The following is a 13025-nucleotide window of genomic DNA, read 5'->3' on the forward strand; positions in this document are numbered from 1 at the left end:
CACACACACTCCCACTCTCTCACAAAAACAAACACACACCCCCACTCTCACAAAAACAAACACACACACACCCTCTCACAAAAACACACACACACCCTCACAAAAACACACCCCACTCTCACAAAAACACACACACTCCCACTCTCTCAAAAACAAACACACCCTCTCACATGAACACACACACCCTCTCACAAAAACACCCACCCACCAACACACACAAAGAAATTGCACAAAAATAGTCGTCTATACAGTTCATTCCAGCATATACATATTCATTTTTGCATATAAAACATTTAATTATATCAAGGCTTGGAGGCACATTTACATTGGAAATATATATATATTCTTTGTATAAGTCCTACATGTAAAAGAGGCACATAAACAAATATCTACAGTTGCATGCAGTGTATTAAATATAAATTTTCAATTTCAGCAATAAAACACATTTGTCTTTACATAAAAATAACAATGAACAGAAAAGAAGTGAAAGCAAAAAATTATCAGTTTTATATATTTTTTTTCATGATTATATTTCATAATTGAGATATAGATCTAGCACTTTATTTGACGAACCTTAAAATATGAATATGTGTACTTAACACATGAGTGGAGGAAGACAATTTGAATAATTAAAGGTATCAAAGGGGGTACTCCGGGCTTTACATAAAGCAGAGTATTTCAATATTTTATTGATCTACCTTCTAAAATAAGCAAGGAAATTCCTCCTGTCCAAACATCATACAAAGATTTTATGTCCGTTCAAAATCACTCCTCATCCTTGTATTTTCGACCAACATCTGTTCTTGAAATTTCTAATTTGGTTTCGACTTTAAAACCATCGAAGGCATGTGGGTCAGATGATATTTCTCCCAAGGTAATAACAAATTGTATTCAATGCATTGTTGATCCCTTATGCCATATTTTTAATAAGTCCTTGTTCCAGGGTATTGTCCCTGACAAACTGAAAATATCTCAAGTAGTCCCAGTATTTAAAAAAAATGATCGTAAATGCATTGAAAATGCATTGAAAATTACAGACCCATTGCGTTGTTATCCATATTCTCAAAAATTCTTGAGAAAATAGTGTACAAAAGATTGGATGATTTCCTTCAACTTCATAATATCATGATACCACAACAATTTGGCTTTCAAAAGAATTACTCCACAAGTATGGGCGTTTTGAATTTAGTAAATACCATTATAAATGCAATTGATAGTTGAAAATTTTGTATTGGTGTGTTTCTAGATTTATCGAAGGCATTTGATACTATCGATCATGATATATTATTGGACAAGCTTGAGCATTATGGTGTTTGTGGGGTAGCCTTAAGATGGTTTAAAAATTACTTAAAGAATAGATGTCAGTATGTAATGATTAATGGAGTTAAATCACAATCTAAGGAGGTTAAATGTGGTGTACCCCAAGGCTCGGTTCTGGGTCCCTTATTGTTCTTGATTTATGTTAATGACATTATAAATTCATCAAAATTGTTTACTTATTCACTATTTGCAGATGATACTTGCTTACTTTCCCATCACAAAGATATGCATACTCTTATGTTCTCAACTAACAATGAAATTAGAAATACATTTAAATGGTTTTGTTGTAACAAGCTTTTATTAAATGCAAGTAGAACCCAATATGTTGCCTTTAGAACAAGGGGTAAAAGAGTTCCTGAAGATACTAATCCATTATCAATTGGTGGCCATCAGATCAATCGAAGTCAAGATGTAAGGTTTCTGGGAGTTGTAGCTGATGATCACTTATCATGGAAAAATCACCTCAGTTATGTTTGTACTAAGGTATCAAGGAGTGTTGGTGTCATTTATAAGTTACGTTTCTCTGTACCTCAGCAGACCTTAGTAACCCTTTACAATGCTATTATGCCACACTTAAATTATTGTAATGTTGCATGGGGAAATACATATAGGAATCATTTAAACAAACTGCTAATTCTTCAGAAGAAAGTTATGAGGCTCATAACATATTCGAATTACAGATGTCCAAGTGTTCCTTTATTTCTGCAATTGAAAATTTTGCCTCTTGATGATTTAGTCTCCTTCAATTGTTTGATATTTATGTACAAATCACAATCCTCTCAAAACTGTTCATTTTAAAAGATACATTTGTTGTTAACTCAAATGTTCACTTGTACAATACACGGCAGAAAAATCTTATCCACCAACCACTTGCAAGAACAAATACTGCTTTGAATTCTTTTTGATAGTTTGTATCAAAGAATGGAATAAGTTACCACAAAGCTTTAGATCCAGTCCAACACTGCCCATATTTAAAAATTCATGTCGAAAATATTCATTTGAAAGATTACAAAATATCTTAAACTGAATCTTGATAAACCATATGCGTGTGTGTATGGGTGTGTGTGTGTTTGTATGTATTTTTCTTATTTACTCTCTAGATTATCATTTGTATACAGTATATTTTCATCTCATTCTTGTTGTAATGTTCTATATAAGGGGCCCCTGTCACAAGCTCTGCTTCTATGGGGTCCCAAACCTATCATGTATTCTCAGTTTTTGTTAAACTGTGTAATATGTCTCTTGTTTTGATTGGTTTAAATAAACTTGAACTTGAACGTTGTCTTTTCACAAACTCATGGAAATGCAAGAACTGTTGCCAAGGCTAGGATAATATGAACCTATTCGGGGAACATACATTTTGTCGTATCTCAACCAAAGCAGGGCAAAATCGCCAAAAATATACAGTACAAAAAAATGGCCTCCTTGATTGGGGAAGAGCACTTGCAGCAGGAAATGTTTCTCTGATGCACTCAAGAATAATGATTGCCGAGTAGCAATCATCATCCACTTGTCAAGCCACTGTGGCATTGTTTGACCTTCGACCTTGTCCAACAGGGTAGAATATTTGGTAAAGTCCCGCACAACTCATAAAATGACCACAGGTTTATTATCATTAAAATGGCCCTCTGGTGTTATGTCAAGCTGCTTGATCGGAGTAGCAATCATTCATTTGTCGAGCCATTTATATTTGACCTTCGACCTTGACCAATGGGGTCAATTGTTTGTTAAATTTGTGTGTAATTCATAAAAAGACCCCAGGTTTATTATCATTAAAATGGCCCTCTGGTGTTCTTATGTCAAGCTGCTTGATCTGAGTAGCAATCATTTATTTGTTGAGCCATTATTATTTGACCTTCGAGCTTGACCCATGGGGTCAAATGTTCAGTAAAGTCGTATGTAACTAACAAAATGACCTCAGGGCTATTATCATTATAATGGCCCTCTGTTTTTCATCTGTCAAGCTGCTTGATCTGAGTAGCGATCATCATCCATTTGTCAAGCCACTGTTGCATCGTTTGACCTTCGACCTTGACCCACGGGGTCAAATGTTGGGCTGGCTGGTCCCACCTGCAGTAACGGAAGAACACAATGTGATGATAATGTATTGATTCTAGAACATCAATTTGAATAAAGCAGCACATCTCAATTCGTGTGTTTCATAAACCATATGCCACCAGCGTTCATTATAGTTCTCCCAATTTTTTTTTTCCTGAGAGATACAAAATACCATTGGCTGCGAATAAGAATTGAAAAATCAAAAGAATTAATGGACTGAACAATGAAGAATTCTCCGACCTGTGATATAATCTTTCAATTTATCTGTAAAATGATTTCAAAGTTTGAAAGAGAATAAGCTTTAGATTTATCCAGACTTTACACAAACAGTGAAAATAAGTGATTTAAAAAATGGAAATCCATGAAAAATGAAATACTCCAAAGATTCTTTTTGCCCAATTGATCGTGGGCCCGGCAGCCACTGTGCAGCCCCAGATCGACGAGGCTCTATCCCTTGAATCATTGAAAGCCAAACAGGGTAGCAGCAACTCCCATAAACATATTTTGGTCTGACGCGACCGGGGCTTGAACTCCTGACCTCTAGCAACTGAGTCAACACACCGGTCACCAACACACACAACATTGTTAAATTATGATTTAGAAAAAGAAAATCAACTTTCATGGAGTATGTAACCCATCTAATAAAGTTTGTGTACTGTTTGGATTAGGATTGGGAATCTTTATGAAAAATAAATGTAATTACTAAAAGGTTGGAAAATGCTACATATACATGAGAATACAATCCATGCAAAGATAATTGATTCATTAAAAGGCTGTATAGCTGTTTGCTGCTCTTCTTCTTCCCTGTGATATGAACAGAAGAAGTATTTCATGAATCATCTTGTCTGTGATTTTCACTGGCAAACTCGCTCAGAGCCAATCAGATGCAAGGATTTCAGTAGCTTTTAACAGCTGGCAGTGAAAACAACCCACTTTTTGTTCCCTGAAATGCTCCCACATGGATTACCGAATTGATTTTGTCTGTGTTTGTACATGCCAGGAGATGCGTCTACATGACTATTTGCAGATTTGCTTGTGTTGGTTCAACAGTGTATTATTGGATTATGATTAATAATATTCACTCAACTCTACAAGAGCAATATGTGCACAGGGGAGGTTCAATGTGTATTAGCATATATCTAAAAGGGTTGAATTCTGTCTGTAGATCTATTCAGGTTTGAGCAGTCTGAATTGAAAATAAAATCTAAAATACAATTTATCAAATTACAAACCTGGAAGTTTCTAGATCCCTCTCTGCAGGGTGTACAAGAAGCTGACAATTAGGTATCTACCTGGACATTATCAAGGCCTTTTTGGCGTGTTTTACACTATTTTCCTTTGCAATTTAAATTTTTCATCTTTCTGAAACTTAATGGTTGATATTTCTTGGGTATGTGCATTTTAACAAGCGTTTTTATGGCTTTTTTGTGCATGCCCAATTTTCATTCATTATTTTGTTCATCTATATTTTTTACAATTATGTGCCAACCATAATTTTATCATCACCACTATTTATTTCAGTTATGTTCTGTTGATACCTTTGCTTTGTTTTATGTTATTTATATTTTCTTTGTGTATATATAATTTTTTTTTCATTTTGTTCTTTTTAATGAATTTGGAAATAAATACTGAATTGAAAAAAATTGAATAATTGAAATATTATTAATCTCCACAATATCATCATCATCATCATCACTATCACCACCACCATCATCATCATGTTAATGGTTTGTTGGCTCGCTTGGTAGTGCGTCTGTATCACAATCAGGTGGTCGGGTGTTCAAGCCCTGGCCGCATCAGACCAAAAGACATTAAAGGTCAAGTCCACCCCAGAAAAATGTTGATTTGAATAAATAGAGAAAAATCAAACAAGCATTATGCTGAAAATTTCAGCCAAATCGGATGTGAAATAAAAAAGTTATGACATTTTAAAGTTTCGATAATTTTCCAGAAAACAGTGATATGCACAACTCAGTGACATGCAAATGTCAGTCGATGATGTCCCTCACTCACTATTTATTTTGTTTTTCATTGTTTAAATAATACAATATTTCATTTTTTACAGATTTGACAATAAGGACCAAGTTGATTGAATCATATAGTATATTAAACAATGCTAATTCCACATGTTCAAGGAGGAATTAATCGTTGTTTCACAGGACAACAGGTGGAAAATTTGAATATTTTACATTTCATATAATGAAATACAAAAGAAATAGTGAGTGGGTGATGTCATCACTCTCCTCATTTGCATACCGACAAGGATGTGAATATAACTGTTTTGTGAAATTTAAAGTTGAATTAAGAAGACGATTCCAAATATTGAGATATTTACATTAATAGCAACCTTACAACCCCCCAAACACTAAGAGGTGATTCGACCCCCCATTTTCTTTTTTCAAAATAGTGAATTTGAACGATTTATCCCTACCCATTTTCCCTGAGTTCGCTCCTGCAATGCCTACCGAGACGGGTGTTCTTTGAGTGTGACGTCACCGGGGGGTATTTTAGTAAACAAGGCAGTGCCGCTTTGTGTACTATGCACGTACGCCTTCATATGGAATAACTGCAGTTGAAGTTGTATCTGCGAGCCATAGAACTTGCAAAGAGGTAATGATTAAAATATTTGTGGCCGTACTATTATTCCAAATATGTAAATTCCCTCAGAATGATACCATAGACCCTAAAGGAATAATTTCAAGGTGAATAATATGAAATTTGATCGAGATCTTCTCACCAGTCGATAACGTAGCAGACGTGTTATTATGACATATTTATCCGCGCGTGACGCGGCTCTTGCAAAAAAACACAGTTGGTTGCGGAATTGCTTTGTTTCGACCGGCCGCCCGCTCCGGCGCAGCTAGCTGTCGAGCTACCGTACCGCATACCTTTCTTGTTGTCTTCAACCATAGATATGTCTCTCTGTCTTCAACTCACTTGCGAATTGCGTTTGTATGTGTGACGGTGACCCCTAGCGTAATTAAATATAGAAAACAACTCAGAAGGCCGAGAAAGAATAATACGTTTGGTTCAAGATTGTTCTGTGGAATGAGCTATGAGTGGAAATGATCCAGAGGATATAAAAGTGGAGTCAAAGACAAAAGAAAAGAAGAAAAAACGCCAGGGGATCGCGGCACGGCCATGAACTAAGTCGACATACCAGACCATAACAGTACACTCAATGCCTGTACGTACCGGGTGTTGTGTGTACTAGTATTATGCGTTCAGCGCGCGCTGAGCGAGAGCTGAGCTAGCTGCCGGAATTACTTTCCAGCTATTCACTTGATTGAACATCGTGAAAATAAATGAGAAATAGTGAAAATATCATTCAATAACTCACTGTTTGCTATCTTACATCATGATTGAAGAGTTCATGATGGTTATTCATACTGTTTTTTATACAGGGAAAGTAAAGATTTGTACATATCAGTCCTATTTGTTTGATTTGAATTGCTTTGAAAAAAAATTGTAAAATATCTTTCTCTCTCTGCATAGCATTTCTGTATGACATTCAGGCACCTCTTATACTAAATTCCCCCCGGTGACGTCACACTCCGAGTGGCTTTTCTGTACACTCGTCTCTCGGGCTCTGACAGGTGGCTAATTTCATTGACTTTCAAAGCAAAATATCGAGAAGGCAGAGGATTTTTGTGACATGCTATCTGTTTGAACAACTTATATATACTATATATTGTTTGTAGAACCTATATTTATGGAAACTCACCCCCTTCTTAATTCAACTTTGAGCGAAACTTTAAAATGTCATAACTTTATTTTACATCCGATTTTGATGAAATTTTCAGCGTTATGCTTGTTGGATTTTTCTCTTTTTATTCAAATCAACTTTTTGTTGGGGTGGACTTATCCTTTAAAAGATGGGAGATGGTGCCACCCTGTTTGGCTTTCAACGATTTCAGACGATTTAAGGGGTAGAGTAACATTGATCTGATGCTGCACTGTGGCTGCCGGACCAATGACAAAGGCAAATTGAATGAGCAGAGATTTCTATTTCAGATTTCATTTTAAAAACAATAAAATACGTATTTTCAGATTTTCGGATCACCATCATCACCACTTTCACCATCATTAACCACCATCACCATTATCGCCAAATCATCATCATCGTTATCGGCATCATCACCATCATCATCATCACCATCATCATCATCACCATCATCATCATCACCATCATCACCATCAACATCATCATCATCATCATCATCACTATCATTCTCCTCATCACCAAACCCCATTTGTATCTTTCTCTTCTTCCTCCACCTCCTCATCAATAATCATATTTCAAAATATAATACTCACCAAGCAGTGACATGTTCTCTTGACTTCATACAATGGCTCATGGCACTGGTAGCCTCAGCAAGTCTTTTCTGCAGGACAGGCAGAAGTCTATTGGTCTGTTCCTTAGCATGGGACTCCACATCCTTGCATAAACCTGTTAAGAAGACATTGACAGATAATTAACTTATGTTGTGATTGATTATATGTGATTTAGAATTCTGTTTCTGTTTTGTTTTTTACTCTGTAGTAACACTGAAATAATCATATTTTTCACTTTCAAATTGATTCACACCATGCTGCACTCAAATGGTGAGGCAAATGGGTACCCGGCTGGAAACAGCAGCTCGAGCTAAAAATAGTGGTGCACCTCGGAATAGATAATTTATAGATAGAGGGCGCTATCTAACTGCTTATCATTATCATTAAACTTTGTTCAAAATCTATTATTACTCAGGATTAATTCCTTGAATACACAGCAATGGAAACGGTTGGCTCAAGCTATTAAAGCTAAGGGTACTAATATTAGTAGTGCGCCTCGGAATAGATTACTTCTATAAAGAGGGTACTGTATAAATACCTATTATCATTATCATGATAATTTTTTTTGCATAATAACTTCAGTGCCGATAGATCTGACCTTGAATGTGCTTGATGATGTCTTGACCAGATTCCTCACTGTTGCCATAGTAACCAAGGACCTTCTGCGATTCAAGGATGCCCTCGATGTCGGCCATCTCTATTTTCAGTTCCGACAGATAGGGGAAGAGACATTCTGGGGCCTGAATGACAAAGATCACAATTAATGGGAGCTGATTTTTCAAATATAGAAACTGTTCAATGTAAATTTAATATATAAATAGCAGATTTGAGATTGTACCTTTCACACAACATACATTTTATGATAAAATATCAAATTTTGTATGACAGTGAAGACAAATTTTGGAAATAAATGGTCTGGACATAGATTTACCACCATTCATCTATCTTTAAGGATATAGTGTGGCAATGAATTTCTAAAGAAGCTAGTGTGCTTCAATACTGACCTTGTACATGGGGTATTTCAAGGCCGCCAAGATCTCCTGCAAGACTCCGCCTCCCGCTGATGGTGATTGGTTAGACAGGCGATTGATTGACAGCTGGCACACGGGAACATCCTCTCCACTATCATAGGAGCAAATGAAAAAGAATACACCATGGCATCTCATGAGTAATGGATACACCTAAATTCATCGTTATCAATTTTAATAGCTGCATCTTTTTTTTTGTGAAAAAGATGAAAATGGGATCTCAATTGAATACTTGGGTAAGATGAAACATAAATGTTGACAAGCATTCTTCATTCTAAGTACAATGTGGAACAAATTTGAGACATATGATTATGATTTTCGTATTTTCTTTAAATAAAAAATAGCTTTATGGACAACAATCCCCCTATACCCACTGCATATTCAAACTGAGCAAAAAGTAATGTACAGTGATAAGCGCCAGTCAAGACATTCTATCACTCAAATTTTTTGACCACCATACCCAACCTGCCTCACACAAATTGAATACCCCCACTGATAAAGATAATGGTATCAACCCCCTCCAATCTAGAGCGGTAATCTGAAGATGATGAAGTGATGCAAATAGTTCAACCTCCCGGGTGATGCGATTCAAACATTACGATTCATATACCCCATCACCAACCCCCTACCTATTACAACAGATCATAACCTGTCTAAATTAACTGACCTTTCAAGAGCAGTAATCTGGAGAAGATGAATAGGGAGTGATGCAAAGAGGTCGACCTCCCGGGTGATGCGATTCTTTAGCTTGGTTGTCATAGAAGCGGAACCAGCTTCATGAGCACTGAGCTTCTGCTCGATGTACCTACCCAGCTACACAGATTTATGGAAAGGGCAAAAGAAGGAAAAAGATGGGAGAAAGAGGGGAAGGAGAAGGAAAAGAAGGAAAAGTAATAGGAGAAAAAGGAGAAGAAGGAGGAGAAGATGAAGAAGGAGAAGAAGGAGGAGGAGAAGGAGGAGAAGGTGAGGCAGGAGGAGAAGGAGGAAAATGAGGAGAGAAGAAGGAGAAGCAGAAGGAAGACAAGAACAAAAAAAAGGAAGTATACTGGTTTGGCCTATTAATACTTTCATCAATGATTCTAGTATGTAACAATTGACAATGAAAACTATACTGACAGACATCCACACAAGGATTGTGAAGATGATTTCAGAAACCAATAAAGTAAACCATATTATGGTTGTTCCACTTTATATGTTTGTCATTTTGCCTCCGACGAAGATTCTGCTAGGATCGAAAGCTTAGGCCCCTTTTTGACTTTATAAAGTAAAAATAAAGCACATGTATAATACAGTGACTGTATCAATGTATGATCTCAGAATAAGACAGAAATCAAACAAAAATAAAATGGTTTGTTGGTTCAGTTGGTAGAGCGTCCGTCTCGAGAGGTTCGGCGTGCAAGCTCAGGAGGGTCAGACCAAAAGACATTAAAAGTTTGTGCTATCCTGTTTGGCATTCTACGATTAAAGGATAGAGCAAAGTCAATCGTGTGCTGTACAGTGGCTGCCGGGCCCACCATAAATTGAGCAAAATGAATTTTCAGAGTGTTTGTATATCAGATTTCTATTTCAAACAAGACCATATGGATTTTCATTTTTGTTACATTTTCCTAGTCATTGTTGATAAACTGTACAATACACACATACAAGGAGATACAAAAATTATTTACAATGTATTTTTGTCAGCTTCCAACTTGAACATTGATCAGATAAATGCAACATCAATGTGTTCAAACTAAAGGGTAAATAGCCACTTGGTCTACTACACTCACTTTGTTTTATTTCTGTTTAGTCTAATCCTACAACCAGTCTGTCTACTCGTCATTTGGTCTAATTCCAATTTAGCCCATTTACCATTTGGTCTAATTTTCAGGGATTTTATACCCAATTGCCCTAACATCACTAATGGGGAGTTGCAAGAAACTTGCGATCAATTGCAAGTAAATTTTTGCTCCCGAAATCAAGCATATGCCGTGCATTTAATTGCAAATTTGCGATTGATTGCTACTCTGCTCCATGAAACAAGGAGTGTAATCTGATTTGTTGTAGTTAAAAGTGATCAATCAATTGTAAAATTGCAACAGAATATTTGCGATTGATTGCAAATATTTTCTTGCAACACCCCCTTAGTCTACACATGGACCTATGAAGAGATGGACATTCATCGCTTAGATAATGAATTCACTAACAGGTGACGGTAATTGTCATCTGAATAACATTCTCTTCATGCTAGTCTTCTTTGGTCCTATGATCGTCACCGTGAGAAGGGACTGAATTAGTTCGTGATTGGACATTTATATTTCACAAATTATATGCGCAGTTGATAGAAAATCAATGAAATAATGGATAATCGATGTGCAGTTTTTGTTTACCTTTGTTAATCTTAGTTCCATGTGTTTTATTTGGGGAAATGTCTGCATATTTTAATATAGAGGCAATATCGTGATTGATTGTTTACTATTTAAAATTCAATTTTCCCAAGTTTCTCCATAATATTCCAGATATACGTGGCACATAACATGTGTAGATCGTGTATCTTTCAATGTTATTGAGGTCCTTATGTGTGAGCGGTAGTTAGCGGATCGAATAATATCATATTTTATATCATAAAAATCGTCTGCTTCTCAAGTTTGCTGATCCATATATGAAGCATATTGACTGAAAGGCACATACTGAAACAGGGGATCAGCCAACAAAAATCAAGACCGGGAAACTGTTCCGTCTTTGAGTGATCAGATACCCTTGGTAGTCATGGTAATTGCTATTGTTACAACACCTGTATGTTCTCATTAAGATGCGCATAACCAGGTGACGGTGACTATCATTGGGTCAAAGAAATGCTCGCGTTAATCGTCCATCTTTTCATAGGTCCATGGTCTACATGTATATCATTAGATGAACTGTTCATGAAGTGAAAATTAAATCTGGGCAATTAGAGGAAATGGCAGTCAGACCCAAGAAATTTACATGATGTTCTTCGTAAAAAAAAATTGAAAAGCACACTGAATTTGCAAGAAAACAATGAATATATGATTATACATCACATCTAGAAAATATTTTGAATGAACATGCATTTTAGATGTTGAAGTTGCTGGACTTCCATAGTTGTGGTTGATTGGATCGATCATAACTCTTTGTGTAAGAGGTATAGTGCCACCTCTTGTCTGAGTTTACACATGGTCGAATAAATGTGACACGATGTGAGATTCGCCTTAGAAATGTCATCTTTTTGAGATCACTAGTTAGTAGCCTGAGAACCCGAATGACATATCAGCCACGATATGTATACACTTTGTAAGACGATGCCCAAGTGTACACATGTATTCAAAGTAAAGATTCAAATGAAGATTCAACATACCTCCTTTTGTTTATCTTCTAGTTTCTTTCTCCCATCCATGTTCTGTCTGACAAGAACTTGAATAAGGTTCTGTTTCTGATCCTGCAAATCAAACGGATCATTGAACTTTGTGAGCAGCTGATTAAAAAAAAATACTCAAACTAAGATAAAACATGTGTTTGAGTGCTTGTATTTGTCCTTAAAAAACCCTGAAACACATCACAATATAGGATGAAAAATTATAATTTAGACACAAATAGCAATTTATTAGCCTCATTTTGATAGACATCTCTGAGATGCACTTGGCTTACGCCCAGTTTTCTCAAATTCAAAAAGTTTGTTGGCTGAGGTGACTGCCTTTTGGTGTGTATATGAACTCCTATGCATTATCAATAAAGTACCAAAGAGTGACGTCATCAATTTTCACGTTTTGCATATCAGCATTTTTCATTCCATATTTTGGTAGAGCATGATGAAAATATCCCCGACTACCAGAATTTGGTGGGAATCGGTCCATGGGTGCCTTAGATATGACCTCAGGCTCATGAATACATAATTAGCCCCATGGAAGTCAGTGTATTATTGGCCTTGTTTTAAATGTTAGGAACCAGACCAATAATACACTGACTTCAATGGGGCTAATCATGTATTCATGAGGTCATATCTTGAGGCCCAATAGACCGATTCCCACTAAATTTGGGTTAAGGGGGTTTTTCATCATGCTCTACCAAAGTATGGTATCAAAAACGCTGAAAAGCAAATAAAGGTTTTTTGTGACATCATCACATCGGTACTCTATATGAGTAGTTACACTGGGTGATTTCAAGTCCGGTGTTGGCCTTGGTGTTGGTGTTGAAATTCGGATTGCTTCCCCTGGCTCCAAAACTTATTCATAGTTTGAAAAATTGATCCAGATCACATTATTAACACCTCAACAACTAGCGAGTTAC

General features: G+C 36.3%; 1 protein-coding gene across 3 annotated transcripts in view; it reads right to left on the minus strand.

The window, feature by feature from the left end:
* Positions 1-271: 271 nt before the first annotated feature.
* The window catches only part of LOC129266228 (uncharacterized), a 35201-nt gene continuing 22447 nt past the window's right edge, over positions 272-13025 (minus strand). For 2 of the 3 annotated variants that reach the window (XR_010294457.1, XR_010294458.1), the window contains exons 12-18: positions 12097-12177; positions 9409-9554; positions 8718-8835; positions 8312-8453; positions 7696-7828; positions 2587-3390; positions 272-657 (exon numbers count right to left, since the gene is read on the minus strand). Coding sequence is in view for 1 of the 3 variants with exons in the window: in XM_064103770.1 (XP_063959840.1) it covers positions 3273-3390; positions 7696-7828; positions 8312-8453; positions 8718-8835; positions 9409-9554; positions 12097-12177 (738 nt within the window). In the remaining 2 variants the exon portion in view is untranslated. Of the gene's footprint in view, positions 3391-7695; positions 7829-8311; positions 8454-8717; positions 8836-9408; positions 9555-12096; positions 12178-13025 lie in introns of all 3 variants that reach the window. The other variant, XM_064103770.1, reaches the window with a different exon arrangement.

Source organism: Lytechinus pictus, chromosome 8, assembly GCF_037042905.1.
Source record: "Lytechinus pictus isolate F3 Inbred chromosome 8, Lp3.0, whole genome shotgun sequence".
NCBI classification, from domain to species: Eukaryota; Metazoa; Echinodermata; class Echinoidea; order Temnopleuroida; family Toxopneustidae; genus Lytechinus; species Lytechinus pictus.